The sequence below is a fragment of the Brienomyrus brachyistius genome, unplaced genomic scaffold (assembly GCF_023856365.1).
Source record: "Brienomyrus brachyistius isolate T26 unplaced genomic scaffold, BBRACH_0.4 scaffold35, whole genome shotgun sequence".
In the NCBI taxonomy this organism is placed as follows: Eukaryota; Metazoa; Chordata; class Actinopteri; order Osteoglossiformes; family Mormyridae; genus Brienomyrus; species Brienomyrus brachyistius.
The window spans coordinates 2,813,251-2,836,914 of record NW_026042310.1 but is presented as its reverse complement, the minus strand read 5'-3'; the positions used below and the strand labels follow the sequence as shown (position 1 = coordinate 2,836,914).

Here is a 23,664-nt window from a genome sequence, read left to right as displayed (position 1 = left end):
TTATTAAGGTCCAGAGAGACCGTGATCTCCATTTGTCTGTCGATGATGTGATCTGCTCATGCACAGCTCGCCTTTGCACGACTCGGTTGCACACTTGCATTACTTCTGTAACATGCCCCCCCCGAACACAGGCGTCTAGATGCAGCTGCCGGCTGAACGTCACGCAAATCTGCTGCTCCTCACGCATCAGCCACGCGTATGAACTTCCACCGCCCAACTCCACAGAGAACTCCTCTCTTGTCATCTTATTTTCCACACAGTCGCTGAGCTGGTTTAACTGGTCGTCGGTTTGAGTTTAACTGCCCGGCTGGCATTCAGAGACCACTGGGACTACGGCCAGACTCCAGCCCAGAGAATCAGGCAATCTGAGGACGTATAAGTTAATGTTTCCTCAGTGATCCCAACCCAGCGTCTTATAGGGAGGGTGTTTCTTACAGGCGAATAAAGCACTTGATTGATCTTTATTTCAGAGTTTTAGCTTCAAAATGGACAGCAAAGTCGACCACGGCTGCTGAGCCCAGCGCAGCTGATAAATGACAACGTCGCGTTCTTCAAGTTCAATGGTGAAGCAGGGGCATGCGGAGAGAAGGAACCAATCAGCTGCCAGTGCTCACGGGATGGCTTTCCAATTGGACCATCGGTATGACAAGAGCAAGAAAACAATCGTTGCACTACACTGAAGCCCCCATTGCAGAAGCGCTGCCTTCAGGTCAAATTTACCGTAATTCTGTGAACTACAGTAGAATCTGTGAAATAATAAAATACACTCGCATGCATTCACCTGGAGCTACATATTAAAAAAATATATTTTCACATTATCTCCTGTAAGGAACGGGGGTATTTTTCATGCAGATTTATAAACCTCTATTATCTCACTTAATACCTTGTGGATCATTTATTTCCTCCTGGGTTCAGAGAAATGTTCATTGCAAGATGATCAAAGATGACTGTTCTCTTTGGAACTGCAGTCATTAAATGCCCCTACCTCTTAAAAGCCCCTACCTCAGAGCTGTCATTTACCCTTCTGCAGAGAAGTACATCAAATAATCATCCTTTTTTTTAACACCACCATTCAGCATTGGAATATCTGGGGCAAACATTCCGAAATTTGACGGCACTACCTTTACTGCATTTCTCCATATATAGATGCACAGAGTGTGTGTGGTATTACCTTGTCAGATAAAGCGTTGCAGGTTCTAAGGCTGACTGGAGGCCCAGAGGACAGGAGTCGGTTCTGAATGTGAAGGTCGAGAATGGCAGGATTTACTCAACACAGACCGAAAGCAACACATACAAGCAAAATGGACACTCACAACCTCCACCCTCCCATCCCAAGAACATCGAGGCTTGTCTGATGCTTGTATTTGCATACCTGATCTCTGGAAAAAAAAGGGATTTTTCACCATTACAGTATAATTCCACATTCCCATCAATCAATCCTAATACGTTCCTACAAATGCTAAGGCAATTTCCCTCACAGTTTCAGACCATCATGGCTTTCTGGATGAGCTCTGCAAAGAGCTTTTTCTGGGAAAACTGCATCGGGAAACATGCTGGTTTATATTAGTTGCGCATGTAATAATGAGTTGAGCAGTCTGTTAAGCGCAGCGTGGCCTGAGAGAATGGTTTGATGAGTCAGTCGTTCAGCTGATTTATTGCTTTGTTTGCGATCGCAACGGGACACGAAATGTACATTTGTGGCGACTTCGCCCATCGGCTCGCCAGCGCAGACGGTTTTAATGTCGACCACTGTCGACGTTCCCGTCTCCCACCAGAAAACACATCCTGCTCCATTACCAGCAAAGCAGCCCAAAGCAGCTAAATATTTTGACTCTTGCTCTTCCACAGACAAACTAGAAGGTAACTGAATCATTTCCCCTGCGAAGTGCAGCTCCTCCTGTCTGATCCGAAGGTCGCGCGTCCTGCTGCCGTTCATCACGTCTGTGCCCAGGCTCCCAGCACTGCGCTCCCTCACAGCACATGTTTACAAAACACAGTGACTTAATAGCACGGTAAAGACCAGCTTCCAGTCCACTTCCAGTTTAGCGACAATGGACAATGGAGGCTACTTTGAGTCCAAAGTCATACCTAATCTTGATAAGATTTACATTGTCATTTTTTGATATATATAGAAGATGCTTTTTTCCAAAGCGGCGTCCCTAGAGCAACTGCAGGCCTTGCACAATGACCCAACAGTGAAATTGTTCCGGGATTTGAACCACTAACCTTCTGATCGAATATATACCTATAATATATACAATATACTGTATATAGATTGAATTTCATTTAATTATTCAGCTGTTCGGAACGTGTAGGTCTGTACACAGGCAAGTAGGAAAGACAAAGATGCTGGCAATCTGGCTTCTGAAGCATACTCGTGAAGAAGAAGCCGGGATTCGGCTACGTCGCCATCGCAACGGTTGAACCAGCGGGTTCTCCCAAGTTCACGTTGCTCGCTCCAGACTCAGTAGAGCCTGGAGCAAAGAGCCTCCTCAGTAAAGTCACCGTAAGTGCCTTAACCGTGCCTCACAAATGGACAGCAGAATATGGCGATGAAAGGACCGGCTTTGGGCTACCTGCAATGGACTATGCCGTGATATACAAGTTCAACAGGGGTATCGCTAACAGTGTTAGCATCACTAACCGACTTAGGGTTCCTGAGTTTTTTCCCGCTCTGCCTCAAACTGACACTGAGAACAGGTTGGGGGCTAGTTGGGGCAGTTAGTCATGTGAGTTAGCTTAATTATAGTCAACGTCTTAGTTCAAAGAAACATATTGTTTTCGTGAAAATGGTCCACGTAACGCTGGACAGAGTGTGACTCACAGGAAGTCTTTTGATATTTACTTCAATGCTTGACTTACCTGAACAGCTATCAGCATTACAGAGAGCCCAATAGACTCTTGTGGGCTCCGCAAAAAAAAAAAAAAAAAAAGGGGGGGGCGGAACTCCTGTCCTCATTGGCCAACTGGGCTGCCAGTTTTTTATGCGACATTTTAATTAGGAATTGATTGGTTCATCAGGTTGGGTGACTTCTCATCTAACTAATGATTGGTTCAAATGACCGACGTGTCCATGGAGACCCCTGAGGACAGAATTTTCCAACCCTTGCATTACAGGAAATGACATACTGTTAATGGTGCCAAATATATCACAGACGGCAGGTAGCAGGAGTGACTGATGCTGACTTAGCTTTTTTGCACGGAGATTAAATGGGCTTTTGGTTTTTATATAACCACGAATGAAATAACTTGATGCTCTGCGATTCTTTAAAACATTTTTAAAGATTAAAAAAAAAAATAAAAAATTCACAGTCAGTCCATTTTCCTCTCAGCTTCCCGTAGACTAGATAATTATACTGTTTCACGTGAAAATATACACAACCGTATTTCCACTTTGAATATATGCAAATACATATTTAAATAAAAAATAAGAGCCTCACTTCCCCATATGGGACTTTTTTCAGGCTGTCTGTAGGTAAAACACTCAAAATAAATTAATAAATATGTGTTTTATTGCAATAAATTAAGACCAAGTCATTAATCAGCTAGTTGAGTCTGCAGTGTTTTTATAACTGAACAGGAGCTGAATTTACATTTCGGCCCGGTTAAATTTAATAGACCTGAATAACCGCACACAGACATACGCACATATATACGTGCATATTTATGCAACAAGTATACAAAGGCTTATAGGACAATACTACACGCCGAGGAATCCCCATGGAGACGCATGTCTATTTTTACTTCAAGGGGACAGTGCAATTTCCATCCCATCCATCAATAGCTGGTTTTACCCGCCTCCTACTGGGAGACGGCGCTCGGTGATCCCACCCACTGACACCTTCAGGCCCCCTTCATCCTGCGGCTATGGTACAACCAGTGAAATAAGTCGACAATGTACATCAGTAAGTCCATAATATAAATCGGTAATCCTCAAAATCCCTTTAATTGTGAAAATCCACGCCCTTTAAAGACAAGGTATCCGTGGAGACGATGACTTACCAGTGTGTTGGTCGCCAGGTAACCATGTGCTGATTTGTCTGCAAAGTGAAGTGAAACACAGTCTAATTTGTCAGAGGACGTGGCGTTTTCAGCCTTCTGTCTGTTTATAGGGTGTCGTTATTCCAAAGTGAAACAGATCATGAAAAATGCCTTTAGACAGCTCAGAAACAAGGACTACTCAACCGTTATATTATTAATAAGCTGTACTGCAATGAATGACTATTGACTGTTCGCCGGCATAGAGGAATGATGTCTGTTTTGTTCCCGCACCTCCGGACGTGAAGCTCATGTACTTCTGGTTGTTGACTGTCTCTTTAGAGTCGTAGAACTTGAGCACGTCCAGCACGGCCTGCGGATTCTTCTTCTGCTCCAGCTTGGTGATGTTGGAGGTCTGGAGGAGCCGCGCCCATTGTTCGGGGATCCCCTAGGGGGCGGGCCAGAGAGAAGAGGCAGACGTCAACTAGAAGTAGTGCAACCCAGAGGCTAACTGCTGTGCTGCGCCCCCCCCCCCCCCCACCAGCTAGACAAATGAAGCCTTCAGTAAGACCAGCTTGCATGTTCTATTCTCTATGGTCCACACCCATGCCACTCAGATGACCTTGTGACTCTGATTGACCAATGGCTTCATTTTCTGAGGGCATCTGAATGTCCTGTTTGTCTTACGCCAGTGTCCCTCAACCCAGTCCTCAGGGACCTTCAGTCAGTCCAAGTTTTTGCTCCCTCCCGGCTCCCAGCCAATCAAGAACACCACAGCTGGGAGGGAGCAAAAATGGTTTGAGAAACACTGTCTCACTCCATAGGCTGCCTTACACATGCTCTAACTAAATGCTACCTTGATTTGAGAACGAATGACTAACACGGTTCAGCATTTTAAATTCCATTTACACAGTGCTGGATAATTTCACCGAAGACGTTAAGCATCGTGATTAATGGGAACAGCAGTGAGGGCTCCTCCTGGGATTTGAACTTCTAACCTCATGTGTCAAACCCTAGACGTGCAGATGGCTCTTTGTTTAATACCATGAGCGGGTATGTACAATAGGCCCCACTACAGTCTTATTTGAATTTCCATGACTGATTTACAATGATCCTGTCCCATCCAGAAGGCACCGCCTTGCCTCTGTACCAAAATGAAAGACAAGCTCAAACATCTCACGTTTAATCTCCTCTGTTCATTTCTCTTCTTTGGTAAAGAGGCCACTGCCAGCAATCAGACTGAAATTTGATCAGTGTGCTACAGGATGCAACAGATGAACCCCGTTCTGATTCACTGAAATCTCCTTCTGGGCCTCACTGACCCATAAGGGGTGCCGTTCAGCTATAAGTATGTAATAAAATGATCGCTAAGGGGACACCGGCACATTTACCCCTTCAGTCATTCAGCTATATTTATTGGCGGCTTAAAATGTTATAGGATATATTACCCTCATATATTAACAGAGGTGGATAGTTCAGGCCCAGATAACAAAAAATCCAGTCCAGGATTTTGTTTAAACCAACCAATAAAGCATAAAGAGTCATAGGCACAGTGTGCTCAACTGGATGGTTGAAACAAAATCTTGGTCTGGATTTTTACTTTCCGGACCTAACATATCCACCTCTGTATATTAACGGCTACGTTTTATTCCTAACAGACATTTTGTATCAACAGACCTTTCCTTTAAATACCTGTAGAAGATATAGAGATAAGTAGTACAGTTCCTGGACAAATACATTTTAGTGATACATCGGTCTGCAATGCATTATGCACAACTTAGACAGACCTATTTCATACAAATAGTCTTTACATAAAAGTCCTCCAGACCAACAGAACTATGTCAAGGATGACGGATGAGTTTTGACAATAAAACCAACACAAGCAGATGTGTTACAGAGAAGCACGACAGCCTCTCTTAAAAAGAAACAAATGCAAACATACAATATACACAAAGAAATGACGGTGGACCCCAGCCATCCCACAGGTCATCATAGGGGTGGATTCCATGACGACATTGTTCCCATTTCTATGCGGGACAGGAACGTCTGTCGGTGTCATAATTCCAGTGGAGGTGGGTGGATAAAAACCCCAGGTGTGTTTACTTACGGTGAACTCCCCGGTCACTGCGTCGAAGCCGACATGTATCGTGTGCTCAAAATCAGAGGGCAGAGATATCTCAGGACGTTCCCTTTCTTTCTTCTTATTGGCTGTCAAAGAGAGAACAGAAGATTGACGGCCTACCGCACCACTAACGCGCTCAGCATGGCAGCAATTAAGCAGCTCAGGCAACAACCATGAGAGCAAATCAACAAGTCTCGGGGGAAACGACACTGCCAAATCCATGGGGAATGCCAGTGTTGGACATTTCAGGTCCAGAAGCTACAAATCCAGACCACGATTTTGTTTCTACCACCCAGTTCAGCATAAAGAGTCACAGAGAACTCAACTGGTTGATATAATCAAAATTTTGGTCTGGATTTGTACTTTCTGCGCCTAAAATGGCCAATACTGGTGGGTGCTATCAATCAGTGGCCAGTTTTACCCGTTTGTCATTGCCAATTTATTGGTTCCTGTTGGGTAAAGCCCATCACTGGTTGACATTACAAGGTCATCACACCCCAAACCCCAAGGGCTCTCAGACTCTCAGCTCTCTTATCCCAACCATTAACCGCAGATTCAGCCTGACTGTCAGAGAGTGTTTGTGAACGTTTAGTCATACAGTGTTGGACTTGCAAAAGAAGGATTAGTTTATCATTTTGTATATAAAACCTTGAGCTTTGAAGCTCATGGGGGGAGGGGGGTGAGTTAGGAGAAGGGGCTCTTTGCTTACTTTTATCTCCCCCAGGAAAGATGGATCGCAATCGGACCCGCTTGTTTTTCTCTTCGGGAGCCATCGGGAGCGGTTTGGAGCCGTGATTCGCCGTGGAAAAATCTCTGTTGTTGCTGTTCATTCTCAACGGGGGGGCAGGCGGTTTCTCTTCAATATCGACACAATCGGACATCTTTAGACGCACTTAAAATGACCTGGGGGGGGGGGAGAGACAGACGGAATGGAAAGAGGACTTAGGGTCGCGTCCCAAATGAAGCTGCACGGTCACCCCACAGACGAGGAGAGCAAAGTAAACACACGCAAAACTGGAGGAAACATGCAACGCATCCATATGCAGCAAAGCAAACGATGTGTCATGGTCTCTGAGGGTAACCTAGACGTCTCAAACTACCGGCCCGCGGGCCTGGTTCTGGTTTTTTATAGCCCGCTATATATTTTTAATGTCTTCATTAAATCTGACCCACGGGTCAATCTTTTGTTCTACATTTTGCAATGTTTCATTTAAGTGTTTGGCACAGATTTGGTTTTCTCATAGACTATATGATCTTATAGACATTACACTGTTTTTATCCCCCTCTCTCTCATTTCTTTTTCAGCTCATAAAAAATAGCTCAAGAGGCCCCTTTGGGAGAAGAGCTCCTAGCCAGTGGCCCCCAGGTAATTCGAGTTTGAGCCCCCCACTGTAGCCAATGTGTCTAATTTTAAAATGGTCGACACTCGAGGCATCAAAAGAGGGTGCTTTAGCCTGCCCCTGTGGCAATGCTGTGTGGCGACAGCCAGCGAGGAGGACGCCTCAGGAAGAACTACCATTTCTACGCAGGCAGTGAGGAGGACGCCTCGGGAAGAACTACCATTTTTGCGCAGGCAGTGAGGAAGACGCCTCGGGAAGAACTACCATTTTTGCGCAGGCAGTGAGGAGGACGCCTCGGGAAGAACTACCACTTTTGCGCAGGCAGTGAGGATGACACCTCAGGAAGAATTGCTTTCTGTGCAGGCATCCATTTAGGCAGCACAGGGTGACAGCTATATGTAAATAAAAGAGGTCCTCCCCAGGGATCCTGCACAGTGCTGTTATATCCGGTAACATCAGTTTGTCAGTTTTCACCGTTTCTGATGGTTGATTTTTAAACAGAAAAGAAGACCTTGGGACAGTTAGAGGTGCATAGTAACGTGTTTTTTCTTCGGTAAGGCCTGAATAACAAGTATGCCGTCACTTACATCGCTGCGAGCTCTGTAGTGAAATATAGGAGGATTAAAGCGAGATTGATTTGGAACACACACACGCACAGTGTCTAGTTTGGACTGACACTATAATAAAAATGACCACCCCTAGCACAAAGCAATTTTTAATTGAATTAACTAATTGATCATTGGTGACTGAACCTCGGGCAACACAAATATTAAAAGTGAACATTAAAGTTCCACAGTCGATGCTCTCATAGTTTGATTAAAAGGGTCTGGGGGTTCAAATCCAGCTTGAGAAATATCTCTCCATTTCAAACGAACGTCAACGTTCTGGCAAAAACCGTGGTACGATTAGAATACGATGCCCTCGTGCAAAGACAACCCGGAATAAACTTCCTCCTCTTTCCACGGTTTCTTGCCCGTGTGCTGTTCCATCACTTGTCAGAGTGGATGCAACAGCTTTCACAAGCCTGTGAACAAAAAAAAAATTGCAACCTGCTGGATGACCCTATTACTCTGACTGTATATATATCACGTATTCGCATATTGTCTCATTGACTCTATGACTGGACGGCTTCAAGCAGCCAATAAGACGCCACCCCAGATTTGTGGAGAGGAGCCAGTGTTTCTGTAAGTGTCTTTCCAGCTGAGTCACTTCGAACACCTTCAAAGTGTGACTCATCCCTTTGGGATCACAGCACATGCAGTTGGGAAACAGCAAGCGGCCCTTACTACCTGAACACGTTTTGTGATTTAAAAAAAACAGGCTTCCATTTCCCAGAGTGACGCGTAAAACGGTCCTGCCCTCGGGGGCCATGATGTTGGCGCAGAGCCTTGCCCTAATTCGGCTGATTTCCGCGAGACGCGGCTGTCCATCTGTTTACCACTCCCAGCCGTTAAATCTCCCTCTCCATTTTTTTTTTTTTTACATTACTTCCTGGTTGTAAAACAGTAAGAACGAAGGGCACCGATTCCTTCCTCTTCCCTGGTTGGTCTAACAGCGACGCGGTAAGAACGCTGTACCTGAGAGTACTCACCGTGGAAACGGGCCAAAAATATTTATGCAAAAAATACTGCATCTTCGCCGTTCACTCACAGCGAGAACGCGGCTACCGTCTGCACGACAGAAAAAAAAACATTATGCATACGTAATATTACGCACACTGGGACGTTTTCACAGATTTAGAAATTTTTACCATTTTTATCGAAGTTATAAATACTATATAGTTTTTACAGCAGCTGTTATTATTATTTCTGCAATTTTTCACATTTCCATGCGTACTTTATGTTGTACGGCACTGTAAGGTACCCTTTCCGACTCAAACCTTAATCTTAAGATGCACTCTTAACTCGAAATAAAGTTTTCAGGGTCAGACGTACACCGAGCTCCGGAGCACAAGTTAACAAACAAAGGATTAGTATAGTACAGAAATCATAGCCAAACCCATATCAGCTGTCTGTAAGGTCTGCTGCTATGACAGTATCGAAGGATTGGCACCTGCATAATGCTACCTCAGTCCCCCTGTAGGGAAACTCCTGGGAGAAACTTCGAACAGTAACTTGCTCCTGATTCCCCCTCTCTCCATGACACATCGACCGGGGATGGCGTCGAACAGGTTTGGCGGCAGGGGCATCCTTCGGCATTGTCGCCAGATGTTCGGGAGCGCCGGCTTTCCTCCGCCGACAGCCAATGTTAACGCCGGGGCCCTTTGCCTATTTTTGGACACGCCTTCTAAGCTAACAGCAAGTTTTCCGGACGAACCTGAATTTCCGAGGGAATTCCTGCCTGGTGTTTACATTCCCTACACTCTCTGTCACCGAGGCATCAAGTCCAAGTTGTACACCCCAGCATCCGGGACAGTCAGCTGACCCAACTCACCGTCCCATCCTTTAACCCCATTTTGGATCACCAGAACTTTTCTGGTTCAAGATGGAGGGCGCGTATTTTTTTTAAAAAAAAAAAACATTAATAACATCAATGTTCTTGAAAATACTTGAAATGATTTGTCTTCATGAAAAAGGTCATGAAAGGAAAGGTTCTCCACCCTTAGACCAAATGTCAATATCCAATGATTCGAACAACCCAATTCTTTAATACCAAGGAACACAGTGTTAGTGTAGAAACAGAACAGCACAAAATTCAGACAAACATTCAGTCATACTGGCAATTCTATGTATCTACTAACATCTTGCAATCCCTTGTGCCCAACGCACAAAGCAGGGCGGCCCACCATGACTTGACTTCACTTGATCTCTTTCCTGACGTTCTCTCGGTTTCGTTCTTGTTCCTCCCTGTCCATGCACCTCCCCGCTGACTCAACCTCATCCTCCCAAACCACACGGTGCCTCACAGTCAGATCACTTTCCTGCTCAACTATTCTACCTCTTCAGACCGAGAGACTGAATGATCGCGAAACTCTACCTTCTTTCAGCACTCAAAACAAGGATTTACACATTTTCAGGCATCTAAAATGCAGTACAAGAATGCACTCCTTAAACTATGAAGTAAACTGGATTAATTTGTGTGTGGATTACGTTAATATCACATTGTGGGGACCAAATGATCCCCACAACATAATAAAAAGCAAAGTTAAGCAAAGATCTGTGAATGCAATCAAAAAGCTAAAAATGGCAAAAGTCTCATAATTTGTTCGGTTACTTATGGTTAAGGTTAGGGCTGGTTAGGGGTTATGGTCGTCATGTTGGGATTACACTCTACAGTCTTATTATATTGCCACCTTAACAAGGCCTAGAGACGGTAACTAGGCAGACATGCTCAAGGAATGGATGGCATGATGTGGACACAGGGAAACAGCATGTAGTTTGCTTGCTCCTTGGGAAGGTCTAATGTCAGCAAGAGATGTGCTAGACTCGTACTTCTTCAGCTGGTGACAAGTAACCTGTTGATAAATAACAAAACTCTTAAAAAAAAACAAAACAAAAATGCGTAAGTGTGTTTTGAACGTAGACTTTTTTCCTTCCTATCCAGCTAATTACAACAAATCCAACAATTCATCCTTCCCACCGACGGGTATCGCCTGCCGCTTCGCTTTTACGAAAGACCTGCAGTCGCGCCTCTTTTTAACCGAAGAAAATCCAAAGAGGATTTTTACGAAAAGAGGAGAAAAGTAAAAATAGCATTTATTTGTCAGCATGCGCTGCATGATGATGTTTCGGTCAACGAGGGACCGCATTTACGACGGTTGTCCCACAATTATATATATTCATATACTTGATAATGACAATAAAGAATATTACTGATTTATGTATGCGCTATACTGTAATACTGTATTATTGGTATTTCGGCTATACCATATACCCTAGGTGTGTAGGAGGCTATACCTCCTAGGTCTGTGTACGCACACTCTATGACGTTCGCACAATGGCGGAATTACCCAATGAGGCATTTCTCATGTATCCCAAGCAACGCATGACATACTGATTCTGGGAGGTGAAACTACATGCATAATTTCTACTTTATATAGGCTGTGTATTTATATCATTCCTACTTTTACTACATGCTAGTGTTATTTTACGTTTTATGTGCTATTTGGTATGATTTGGTTGGTTATATTTTCGATCTGAGAACGCTCAAAATTTTTCCCCATATACATTAATGGTAATCACTTCTTCACTTCACACCAGGGGTGTCAAACCGCAGTCCTGGGGGGCCGGAGCCCTGTGTAGCTTAGTTCTTTCCCTGTTCTACCACAAAAGATTCAGCTCAAACGCTGTGTGGCAAATAGCACAAGGATTTGAATCAGGTGTGTTAAATGAGGGGAAACCCAAAGATGTGCCGGGCTCCAGCCCCCCAGGACTGGAGTCTGACACCCCTGCTTTACACCATTTTGGCTTACAAAAGATTTCATAGGAACGCCTAACTTTCGGAGAGAAGGGGAAACCTGTATTACCAAATCCCAATAATACTGAATGTTTTTCCTCCTATATTAATAAGGATATAGGACAGGATTTTGTAGGAATGGTGGGAATCAGTGAAAGGCTTTGTTTTTCAGTTTATATCTGCCCTGTGACTCCCTACTATTGCTCTGTGACTCTCTACTAGTGCTTTGTGATTCCCTGCTAGCACTCTGTAACTCCCTGCTAGCGCTCTCTGACTCTCCGCTAGTGCTCTATGACTCCCTGCAAGTGCTCTGTGACTCCCTGCAAGTGCTCTGTGACTCCCTGCTAGCGCTCTCTGACTCTCCGCTAGTGCTCCGTGACTACCTGATGGTGCTCTGTGACTCTCAGCTCTGGAGACTCTCAGTGTCCGGGAGACTTCTTAATAATCTGGCAGATGCTGTCAGGCAATCACTGAAATCCGTCCTGGAGGACACCCCCGTGTGAGACCGGCTGCTGTGCCATCACACCCAAGATGAGTGCAACTCGTCCTCTCATGAAATCAACTCCCTCTGGTTTCAGTGTGTCGAAATGATGCATCTCGGAGCCTCGGAGCCAACAGGGTGTTTTCCTGACTCGCGGCCTGGGACGTGTAATTAATCGTCACTGACAGCGTACCGTGGGGACCGGCCCCACCTGGGGCGAGCGCTCGTCTCCGGCCGGGACGGGAGTTGAGCACACACCCGTGAAACACGCGCTGGAGGCCCGGGCAGACACCCAGGATCAGCTGCGCCGCCTGCATCTCAGGCCAAAAATCTGCAATCCGGTCTGCCGGCGAGACCCCCCCCCCCTCCCCCATCTTAAAAGCAGACGCCCCCGCTCACTAGCACTCGGTGAAATTTCCACCTTGCCAGCTCGAAGACTGGATTAGGATGTCACACTCCCGGTCTCTGACCGCCGGCTCGAGTTCCCCCGCATGTGGCGGAGCCTCGTTTTAAACACGTGATTAATATTTAGTGCGGGAGCTGCAAAGATGGCCGCCCGCGTGCTGCCACTGTCCGCTGGGACCGCACCACCGCAGAAACTCAAGCTGTCTTCTTGGCCGCTTCCCCTCGCCGCCTGGCCCTCTCTACAGTGAGACGTCTCAAGAGCGACCTCCTGCAGGAGCCGCCGAGGCTCCCTCTCTGAATGACGCCGCGGTTTCCCCTCCGCTTTGGTATCTATGTTTCTGTTCTTATTAGCATCAACCTCCGCGTCATGATTAAAAATCCAGACTAGTACAATAACCCGTCTGTCCTTTAACAGCCACAGTGACACAGGTGTTAGCCAAAGAAAAATAGGACACGGGAAAATGAAGGACGCGAGTCAGGAGGATTTTTTAAGGCGGGAGGCGTAAGAAGGGCCATAATTCACCCAGAGTGGGCAACCTTATCGTTAGCCAATGAAATATCTGGAATCTGTGAGTGATGAGGAAAGTGCACTCCATGGTCCAATCAGCTTTCAGCCGGGGCCAGTGTCCCTTCTGGCGCCGCCCCTGTACACACCCCCGATATCAGCCCACTTCCCAGCTCCCCGCCCTGCTAAGTCACCATTGCTGCTCTTGATGTAGCAACAGACATTTAACCATTTAAATCTGTTATGAATACAAGACTAGAATCTCCCTGCCGGAGTTATGTATGCAATTTTTACCTTGCAAGTGGGTTCTCCAGTCAGTCGTTCAATCAGCTATATTTTCCAACCATCCATCCATTTATCCGTCCATCCATCCATCCACCTACCTTCCATAACTGCTTCTTAACTGGCACAGGGAACACGATAGGTGGGATTCCGGGCCATTGGACGACACAAACACACTCACCAGAAGTGGTTTAAAGAAGTCGGTCCGGCTAACCGCCTGCTTTTGCAGTGGGGGAGGTGACCCACATGCAAATCCGGACCCCCATCCCTGGAGGTGTGAGACCACAGTGCTACCCACTGATGCACAATTACAAGTTTGCAGTTTATTAATATAGATCTTATATATGCATGTCAACAGTCAGTCATTGCCCCTTTTAATTCACATTTAATATGGGTACAAATGTTCAGCGTAATTACTGTGAAAATGCATTTGACTGTGAAATTATAAGGGTACTACCGAAACGTCGCACTCGAATTTATAAGCCTGGCCAAATAAGGGTGGAAACTGTTTACTGTGGGATTTAACTGGGATATTAGATAAACTCATGTTTGCTTAATCGTCTAAGAAAAATCGCAGGCATGGGGTAATCAGAAGACGTATTTTAAATGCAAATGAGTGCTAAAATGAGCAGCTAAAATAAAATCGACCGAGCAAAGGCACAAAATCCAGCAAACAGCAGCAAACGTGGAAAGCAGATTGCCTGTATTTGTGTTGATGGAAGGTGATTGGAAGAGGGCATGAAAGGGGCGGGTACAGAGACCCTGGGCGGGCCAATCCTGGCATCCGTTAGAGGGGTGTTCAGAACAATGGTGCAGTCTCATATAATGGGAGTCCCATTTTGCTGCTTTGGATATTTTTTTTCACACCCCTCCCCACCATCGCCGGGGCCAGTTTGCTAATACTATGATTATTAATGCTATTACTCAGGGGCAGGACCACAGGGACACTGGTCCCAGACGAAAGCTGATTGGGCTGCTCCCCTATCACTCACCAATTCAAAACAAATCATTGGCTAATAGTAAGTCTGTCCCCTCTGTATGAATTATGGCCCCTCTTATGCCCCCTCGTGAAAAAAACTCGTAGAATAGCACCTGCGGTTACTCAGAGGTGGAAAGTTCAGGTCCAGAAAGTTCAAATCCAGACTAAGGTTTTGTTTCGACCAACCAGCTGAGTATTAAGAGTCACAGGCACAGAGTACTCAACTGGTTGGTTGAAACAAAACCTTGATCTGGATTTGAACTTTCTGGACCTGAACTTTCCACCTGCTGCTACCGTTTCTTCTGCTAATACATGGATTATTATTGGCCCAGTCCTTAAACCAAGCTATGTATGTAGGTTTGGACATAAATTAAAATGACCATTAACAGGGGAAATTTTACCACAGGGAGAGATGTTTGACCTTATGTTTTAGTGACCAGCTGACATGTCACAAAGCACCAGGTTCCTGGGTCCAACAGCAAGACCCTTCTTCAGAATATTAATGTTAATATGCCTTAATTACTCCATCTCCTGCCTTCAGTATATTGCAGTTACTTAAACAATTATCCAGTTATAAGCGTGCATTTAATTGTAAGTCGATTAAAATGAGATCGTGAACTAAGCAGCTGTATGATGTCATTCACTGAGAACTTCCCCCATCCCACCCCTAAGCAGCATAATTCACAGCGTTCCACTCCAATTTATGTCTGAGAGGTCTGAGATGCCTGGACACAAGGTCACTTCCGAGAGGCCACACGTCAACGAGGAGTAAAATATTATTTCCTCACTCTCCCCTCCCCGCTTCGGCACTTTAGCGGGAAAAAAAAAATAATCTGCAGATTATCAATCTCTCAAGGGTTTCTTTGGCGTGGACAGGGCCTGAGATTGATGAGAGGATGTACCAGGAAAAATGGGGTCATGAAACCAGTATGGTTACGTTCCAGGTCGGCCCTTTTCAGCACCAAGACCTTCTGAGGTAAGACAAAACATTTCCAGACGTTTCCGTCCGTTACGTCGGACTTGGCGACGAGGCACATATGATACTTAACGTGATTTTTTTAAGACGTACATCACGGATGCTGACAGTTTTTTTTTTTAACGGGCACAAAGGTTTAAAAGGAAACTATACAAGTCAGTTTCATTCAAATCACTTTAAAAATACTGCATGTCCGTCCAGTGCCAACAGCAGCTACCGGCCCAGGGCAAAGGAGCACAGCTGAAACTCTGGCCTTGCCAGAGATGCTTTTAGTGCCTCAGTATCTTGGGCACTCGGTTTTTAGACGATTAAACGTTTTGTTTTGGGGCAACGTTTTCATCAAAGACATGCCCTACAGCAGAGCAGCGGTGGTAGCTAGAGAAAAATAGGAAACCGCAGCACTACTGATAACAGTAGTACAGCCGCAATTAGAGAATGTTCAGAATAAAAGGAATTAACGGTATTAGGAACAAGAGTAGATGTAGGAAAAAATCCCAGCATCGGCAACATAAATTGTAATAGTAACAACAGTAGTAGCAATAATCCCAGTATTAGTAGAATAAACGTAATAGTAACAGTAGTAGCAGCAATCAGCCCAGTATTTGTACAATAATAGTAATATTATAATAATATTATAATATTATAATTATATAATAATACTAATAGTATAGTAACAGTAATAATGACATCATAAGCAGTACTAGTAGAATAAGCAGTAAAAATACGAGTAAGTCGCAGTAATAATGCCAGTATCGATAGAACAACAATAGTCACACCAACAGCAGTAATAATCAGTGTTATCAGTACTAATGGCGATATTTGCACTATCAGTGGTAGAAAGAGAGAAAGCAGAACCATTAGCTGTACAAGTAACAACAGCAGTAAATTTAATTTAAACAACAGAGTAATAAAAGCACAAAAAGCAATATGAGGTACTTGCTACTTATGATAGAAGAAACATTGTTAGAAATAGTATTATTGTGTCAAACAATAGTATTAGTAAGAGCTGAGAGGCTAGTTGTCTAATGCAGTACTAAATTAATTCCTTGTAATTTTCACCATAAGTGGACAGTTGTTGTTACACCACAGAGGGCTCCTGATTTCACTGGTACCTTCCCCTGTGCTCTGTAATGGGAGTTATTATTTACATAATGGGAACGTCCCTCCATGAAATTCCAGGTGTAACTCTCTGTGAACAAATTCTAATCCCAAAGTGTGGAGATCCCCCCCCCCCCACCCCCCCGTTCTTTCATGAGAGATGGAGCTCAGTTAGTCTAAATGGCACAGGAGGGAAAGCGAGAACATCCACAGCCAAAACAGACCCACGGCGTTCATTTTTATGTGACCCGTAAGTGTGCCGTCCGGCCACGGACTGGGGATGTTCCTGCACATCCGGGGCTCTTCCCCACAGTGTTCAGCTGTGCACCAACCTGCTCCGCCTGGATGCTTCCGGAACAGTCCGTAAAGCCACTCCAGCTCTGACCATCAAGTGCATCCGTGGATGAAAATGCAGCAGACTAAATGGAGAGGCGTTTTTATTTCTGCTTATTTCATACAGATCACTAACACAGGGTGACCTGTAACCTTGACTTGTTACCCTGAGAAAAAGGGAGATTTATTGAGGCACTTAACTCACTTAAGGGGGTCTGTTGTTGTATAATGATGTTTACACTTCAGGTGACATGGTTGCTCACATTCCAGCTATCTAGCGTCTGTGTGTAAGGTTTTTATATCAGTCACATGCTAATCGTCGACCAATTAAAAAAAAGGGATTTTATTTTAAAAACTCTCCAGATGGTCTTGACCCCTTGCTGTTAGCCAATCATTTTCAATCCTTCCGGTTTCTTTGTTCCTGAATGGTGGAAATTTGTTGCCATCTCTTATCGGCTGTCATCTTAGCACGAGCGTCAGTGTGGACCCCAAAAAGCAGCCACAAACACAGATTCTTCAGCAGATCCTGCCCACTATCCTGTGTTTACATGTCCTAGATAGAAGGATCGATGGAAAATCCTTGTATTACGTAGCATGATCTCTGCTGGGCCTTAAATCTACAGCCATTCTGTCCTCAGCCACAGGTCTATCCCATCCTAGTGATAGTACTGATTAAAACTAATCTGTGTAACTTGTTAATAATGTCCTAATCTTAATACTTTTGGTCTCGTTTTCAGAGAAATGCAACATCTCCAGGCATCCCACCTCTCCTGGAAGTTCTGGGAGTCTCCTGCAGACTGAGGAGCAGCTTCCCTGACGCCCGCAAATGATGCGCAACGTTCCGGAAATCCACTATTCAGTTGTGGTAAAATTTGCCAGCAAGGAGTTTTACCGCTGCAACCTCGAACCCAAGTTTCACCACCACACTCTATCCCCAGTCAGCAAATATTGCCCGCCCACCCAAGTCAGCAATATGTATATACGATATTATCGTAATACCAGCCAAGTATTGGCCAGCACCCCCCCTCCCTCCCGGATGCCCCTCATCTGCCTCCCTGAAATCAATATCCCTAAGGTGGGCTGTGTGCATCTCTATTAAACACATGGCAGAGTGCCGGGGTGGGGGGGGGGGGGGGGGGGGAGCTCCCGCATCCTGAAGGTACGGAAACCAAGGAAAACCAGTCATTCCGCCATCTGCCAGCTCGTCCCGCCAGTAAAGGTAATCGCTGTCGGACCCGTGGCATCTGAAATTGCCAGTGGGCGGAGCGAGCTGAGGAGTTGGAGAACAAAATATGATGTGACCCCCCCCCCCCCCCCCCCCAACAGAGGGAGACTCTCCAAATCCCACTCAGTGAAATTAAAATGATCTGAAACAGCTACATTTAAGGCTTTCAGCATGATCAAAAAGAAAATCAATCAAGAAATTTAACGCTGGAACGTCCGGCCGTTTCTGAAACTCAACATCTTGATCAAACGTCCTGTAGTAATTCGCACAGTTCAAAAGCTACAACGGAACTCAAACAGCAATTGACTAGACCAGCTGTTTAAGCAATGACAGCTGTTTTGCGCACCTTAATCGATCTGACTGTTTGCGATTGACTCCATTTGGTCAATTTGCAAGATCAATACTGAAGTAAACCATCCTAAATACGGTCTTAAAGCATCCGTTAGACCACCCTGGGTCCTGAAATTTCTGGTTCTAGAGTTCTTGAGTTCTATCTAGGTTGACCTATATTGGCATCACTTCAGTGTGACCTCATATAACCAATTACAATGTTTTCATTGAGGACCCTCCCCCCCCCCCCCCCCCAAAAAAAAAATCTATTTCTGTTCATTGTGTGTTTTTAAAGCATTATCTCTCAGACTGCCGGAAAGGACGTAAAGGCACCTATATTTCCCAAAGGGCTTTAAAATTTTAGACCATGATGTTAAGATCCCTGAAAGGTTTGGAGTTCAGCTTACGCATTTTGCTGTTGATGCATTATGGGTAATTCTGTCCCCTGAAGTCAAATACACAGTTTATGTGCTTATTTTACGGGAAACCGTAAATCAGTTGGTATGGATTCAGCAGTTATTACCTGCATGAGGGTAGAGAAGCAGAAGCAGGTGAGTCACAGGTGAGAAATCCTGCCCAGGGTGCTATTAACAGTGGACGTCATCTCTCCCCTGGTGGGGGGAGTGGGAGGGGGGCTTTCTAATATTATCTAGACCGCCACTGACAAGGAAGGCTTGGTTTACAAAAGGCTGTGAAGCGAGTGACCAATAAGTCAAACTTGGTGTCTGTCTTGGTCTCATTTTTACCAAGGAGCACCTGAGATCTACATAAAAGCAGAAAATAAGTCATCTAACAGGGTAAAGTGTTCAAACCACAACTGCGTCACGGCATCTTTTGTCATGCGTGTGGCTCAGTAATCCGTGCATCTTTAGACACGCATAGCCGTGCATTATTCGCAGCGCCCACTGGACCTGACTTAAGTATGTAGATGGTAGGATGTTCCTGTACCCAGTCGAACACATGGAACGATGGGAGACCCAGGAATACCTGAGCAGACTGCTGCTATTTAGACTGTGATACTGGCACAGAAATTTTACTCAGTCATGCAAAACAATTTAGAAAATGATCAGGAACAGGCCTGGTTTTAGGCTAACTGAACAGGCGAGAGATGACCTAAGATTTCTGTTGGCCATAAAATATATATATACATTTTTATTTTTTTATCGGATACTTTGACACGCATGAGAAAAATTTAAGTTTTGTGTGACAAAACTGGCCAATCAGAAGTGATATTAAATAAAGGAAAATGTGTTTTGGTGATTGGTTAGCCATTTTTGCTGGGGAGGGCACAAGGAAAATCTCAGGGGGGGGGGGGACCCCTTTAGACCCAGCCAAAAGAATCAAATAACCAAATTTCTTAAAGGTGAACATACGACGAAGAATTGATTTCGCCAACGCTAAGAGGAACTTAACACTACCTCGGGTGGAATTCCCCTGTAACACACCCTACAAGATAAGATCACTGTAGTCACTGACATAAAGCCTGTGGCACTTCCCTGAAGGGATGTTAAATTAAACTTAAAAGTTGCGAAAAAACAAAACAAAGCCAGCGAAAATAACGAGACAGTTGTTAAGCGGCAGCTTACAGTCGCCCACGCCAGCCGTGTGAAAAATTCTGTGGCGTTTTGGTTGGCCAACGGCGGCAGACGTGCGCTTCGGCGGTGACAGATGGGGCGCGATCCTTCATCTCCCCTATACATCGCTAGTGAGACCTGTCGACTCACCGGCCGGCTCTTAATCACTAACCTGGAGTTTCATTGTGAGCACGTGAACCAGACTGAAAGGGCATTGGTTTCATTATTATCGATGTAGGAATGTTCTACAGCCCCTTTGCTGTTCCGTTGATGTGTGTGTACCGAACGGGTCAGCGCTGCGAGTGTTAAATCGGTTCTGATGTCACAGTGTCCTTCAGGGGGTGCACAGGTTTGGCCCCCTTTCCTGTAGCTTTCGGGACCATTTTCACACAGAAACCCCTCCCCATCCTAAAAAATATGAGTGCTTGAACGTCCAGCAACGAGGGCTGGGGGGAAGGGGGGGTTCCTCCACACACACACACACACACACACGCACGCACGCGTGCGCACGCCGGGTGGGTAGATTAAGCGGTGTGTAGAAACACCCCCCCTCTGCAATGAAACAGGCAGATGGCTCCCAACCCCCCCCCCCCTGCTAATCCAGCCCTCAGACCACCCCCCCCCCACCCAGCACCTGACCACGGCGCTCAGCACATTATCTGCATTGTCCTTACGCTAACAGAAAGGTGGGGGGGAACACATTAAAAGGAAAGTGTTACAAACATAACAGGCTGCTTAAATTGAACCAGAGAGGACGGTTATACGCCGGACGGATCCCGTTTCAGGGCCCGTCTTTAAACATCTGCTATTTAAGGCGCTGGAGACAGGCTATTGTTACCATATGGCCGAAACGCGGGGAGAGAGCCCAGCTGTGTTGGGTTACGCTGACAATCGGAGGTCGGGCAGCATTCGCACGAGACGCGCAGCAGTGGCGACAGCCTGGCTGTCCCCGACCGGATCCCCCGGCTCCTCGCTTAACCCTCGGGCTGCTAACGCGACCCTCGGTTTCCAGCCAGAACGGGCCTCTCTTTTAGTTCCGAGGCAGCACCGGAGTTCCAGCTCGGACGGCGAAGCCCCGCTTCTGCATGCGCTGGGGCGACGGGCGCATGATTCACGTGCGGCGCGGCGGGGGGTCATGCACCAGCGATGTCCGTTGAGGCGCGATTAGTCACGCTGATGTCCGTTCCGCGTGAGGATCCGCGGCAGTTAGCTGCCGAGGCCGTCCCTGCTGCCAAAGGAGGCGGCTGGCGCGACTCGCGCATGTTCCGCGCCGAGACGAGCCTCACGTGCAGGGAACCGCAGAAATGCAGCAGCGACAATGAGGGGACTGCGATACGAGAGGAATTTCAGGGTCAGGGTGAGAACGTAGGCTGCCAGACCACAGGAACCTAATGATGTCTCTGAACTTCTGCTCAACCATTCAGCAGCCAGTCCCCCAACCCACCCCATTATCTGCCAAGTTCCCTGGAGAAACGGCAGATCCTCCATAGCTGAGGCCCCATCACGCAACAGACCCCGGATGCCACGTGCCAAACATCTCTTTCGTGCATAAATACGTCATGTCACCGCATGTATCGCTTCCAATGGCTTTGACAGACCAGCAGGAAGCCGGTCTCCTCTTCGACCATATCCTCCCGTGGTTCCAACACGCCCATATCTCACAGGAACTGCTGAGTCCACCAGGAGAACTCCCTGAATCCAGGTGACCACCAGCAGGCCCACATAAACAGAGATGCCCCCATTTTCTGTCTGGCCGGGGGCCCTCCTCCTCATCGCCAGAGGATCCAATACAGGAACCATCTAAGCCACACTGCATGGTTACAGCGTTCAAAAATGTAATGGGAGCCAGAAAGGAATTAACCCGAAATTTCCCTCCAGCATTACCTGTCTCATACAACCAGCTCAGTTTCCGCACGTGAGCGTCACTGGATTCAAGCGGAAGGCTCAGGATCTTGCGATCCAAGATCACAGACAGGCCAGCTTTTCCAGCCCACGGTGATCAAAACTCTACTGGTCCTGCCTGTTCTTCCGCTCCCCTTCCACTGCCAGTAACCCATACTCAGCCAGGGAGAAACCTGCTTCCAGTAAGAGAACAGGTGACCCAGACTGGGGTGGCACAGATCTCTGAGCTTCAAGCCCTGAATCAGTAGCGCACATGACCCGGGAACCGGGCAGGTAACGCTGTCATCCCAGGTGACTGGATCGCTGGTCTCCCTCAGAGCCTTCCTGTCCGCGGGGAAACCTATCGACTCCCAAACCGGCAGCTGTTACAGTCCTATTAACTAGTTTGCACTCTCCCTGGAAATAACTTAAAGCCAAAAAAAAACACACAATAGACATAAATATGCATGCGAACGCGCATCCACTTAACGATGTAACGCTGAAGACAAAGATCCGCGTCCCGACGCAAACCGAGCATCCAATAGCCCCCCACCATGCACATCGGGAGAGCAAATCCGTCCGCCGAACAAGCCAGCCTTTGGCCCCGGCTCCCAAAATAGCAACCTCTCTCTTTTCGCTTTCTTTTTTTCTGCTTAGCGCAGGCAGGGCAGCTGCGGAGGCTCCGCACACACTGGCTCACAGAGGCGCTCCGGCACACGGCACCTATTCAAGCGGCTCGCATAAACAAAGATGCTCTGTGTCGGACACGGGGAAGGACGGGCTGGGGGTGCGCTGGGGGTGGGGTGGGGTGGGGGTCGGGGGGGGGGGTTGGTAGGCAGAATCGTTGTAGCATCAGTGTTACCCGTGGATTTACCCCTGTAATACCGCTCATCAATGCAATTGCCCCCCTTTTCCCGAGCAAGACAGAATGCAGTGTGGATGTAAGGAGAGACGGCTGGAGCAGAATACCCCCAACACACACACACACACACACACACACACACACACACACACACACACACACACCCTCCATGCCCTGCACCCATTTATATTTAATTACCTGAAACACGTCTTGGCATCGTCCTCCTCTGCGTGCAGCCGTGGGATGCAGCGCGCCGGCAGCTTCATGCCCGAAGTGCGCAGCGCTGCTGACTGTCAGTCCCGGACAGGGTTGCCATTCCGCTGTCAGACCGGTTCCTGACCCCACAGCCCGGCTCGCTCGGCAGCCCGGACGCTCCACTGGCTCCTCGCTGTTCCCTAGCCCGTGACGTCATGCTGCCGAGGACTGCCATTGGCTGACGGCGAGCACGGCGATAATGCCAGCAGCGCTCGTGGGGAGGTGGGGACTGGGGGGGGGGACGGGAGGGGGACGGTTAGTCTTTCGTTTCCAAGCCAAGCCGGCAATCGAGAATCGTGCGGTCGGGCGTTTCTGTAATATGACCGAGGATTAGCAGTTTCCCTCTTTTCTCTGCTTTTGAATATTTCCGTGAACCTTTATATTATAGCTATAATGATCCTGATCTAGGAGTCTTTCGGGTTCATTTGATCATTTTTGAATGATCGCGAATGCTTTTTACAGCTTTATCTTTATATAAGCTTAGACAATGGTCACTCGGCTGTAATGAACGAATAATGGATTTTTCATGACATAACTTATTCTGAAATAATGCACTCCAAACATGATCATGCGTTTAGTTAGCATTGTTATAAAACTAATAATGGATTGTATTATGTAAGATATTATCACTCACGATTCAAGC

At 46.5% G+C, this 23,664-nt stretch overlaps 1 protein-coding gene across 4 annotated transcripts in view; it reads right to left on the bottom strand.

Annotated features, from left to right (window-relative positions):
• The window catches only part of LOC125721779 (serine/threonine-protein kinase PAK 3), a 37,313-nt gene extending 14,143 nt beyond the window's left edge, over positions 1 to 23,170 (bottom strand). Inside the window, exons 1-7 of one of the 4 annotated variants that reach the window (XM_048997840.1) lie at positions 9,493 to 9,868; positions 9,032 to 9,110; positions 6,810 to 7,003; positions 6,086 to 6,186; positions 4,273 to 4,426; positions 4,003 to 4,040; positions 1,172 to 1,234 (exon numbers count right to left, since the gene is read on the bottom strand). In XM_048997840.1, coding sequence (XP_048853797.1) covers positions 1,172 to 1,234; positions 4,003 to 4,040; positions 4,273 to 4,426; positions 6,086 to 6,186; positions 6,810 to 6,981 — 528 coding nt within the window. In that variant the 5' untranslated portion in view covers positions 6,982 to 7,003; positions 9,032 to 9,110; positions 9,493 to 9,868. Of the gene's footprint in view, positions 1 to 1,171; positions 1,235 to 4,002; positions 4,041 to 4,272; positions 4,427 to 6,085; positions 6,187 to 6,809; positions 7,004 to 9,031; positions 9,111 to 9,492; positions 9,869 to 22,964 lie in introns of those variants that run through there. The other 3 variants (XM_048997842.1, XM_048997839.1, XM_048997841.1) reach the window with 3 other exon arrangements.
• Between the last annotated feature and the right edge of the window lie 494 nt (positions 23,171 to 23,664).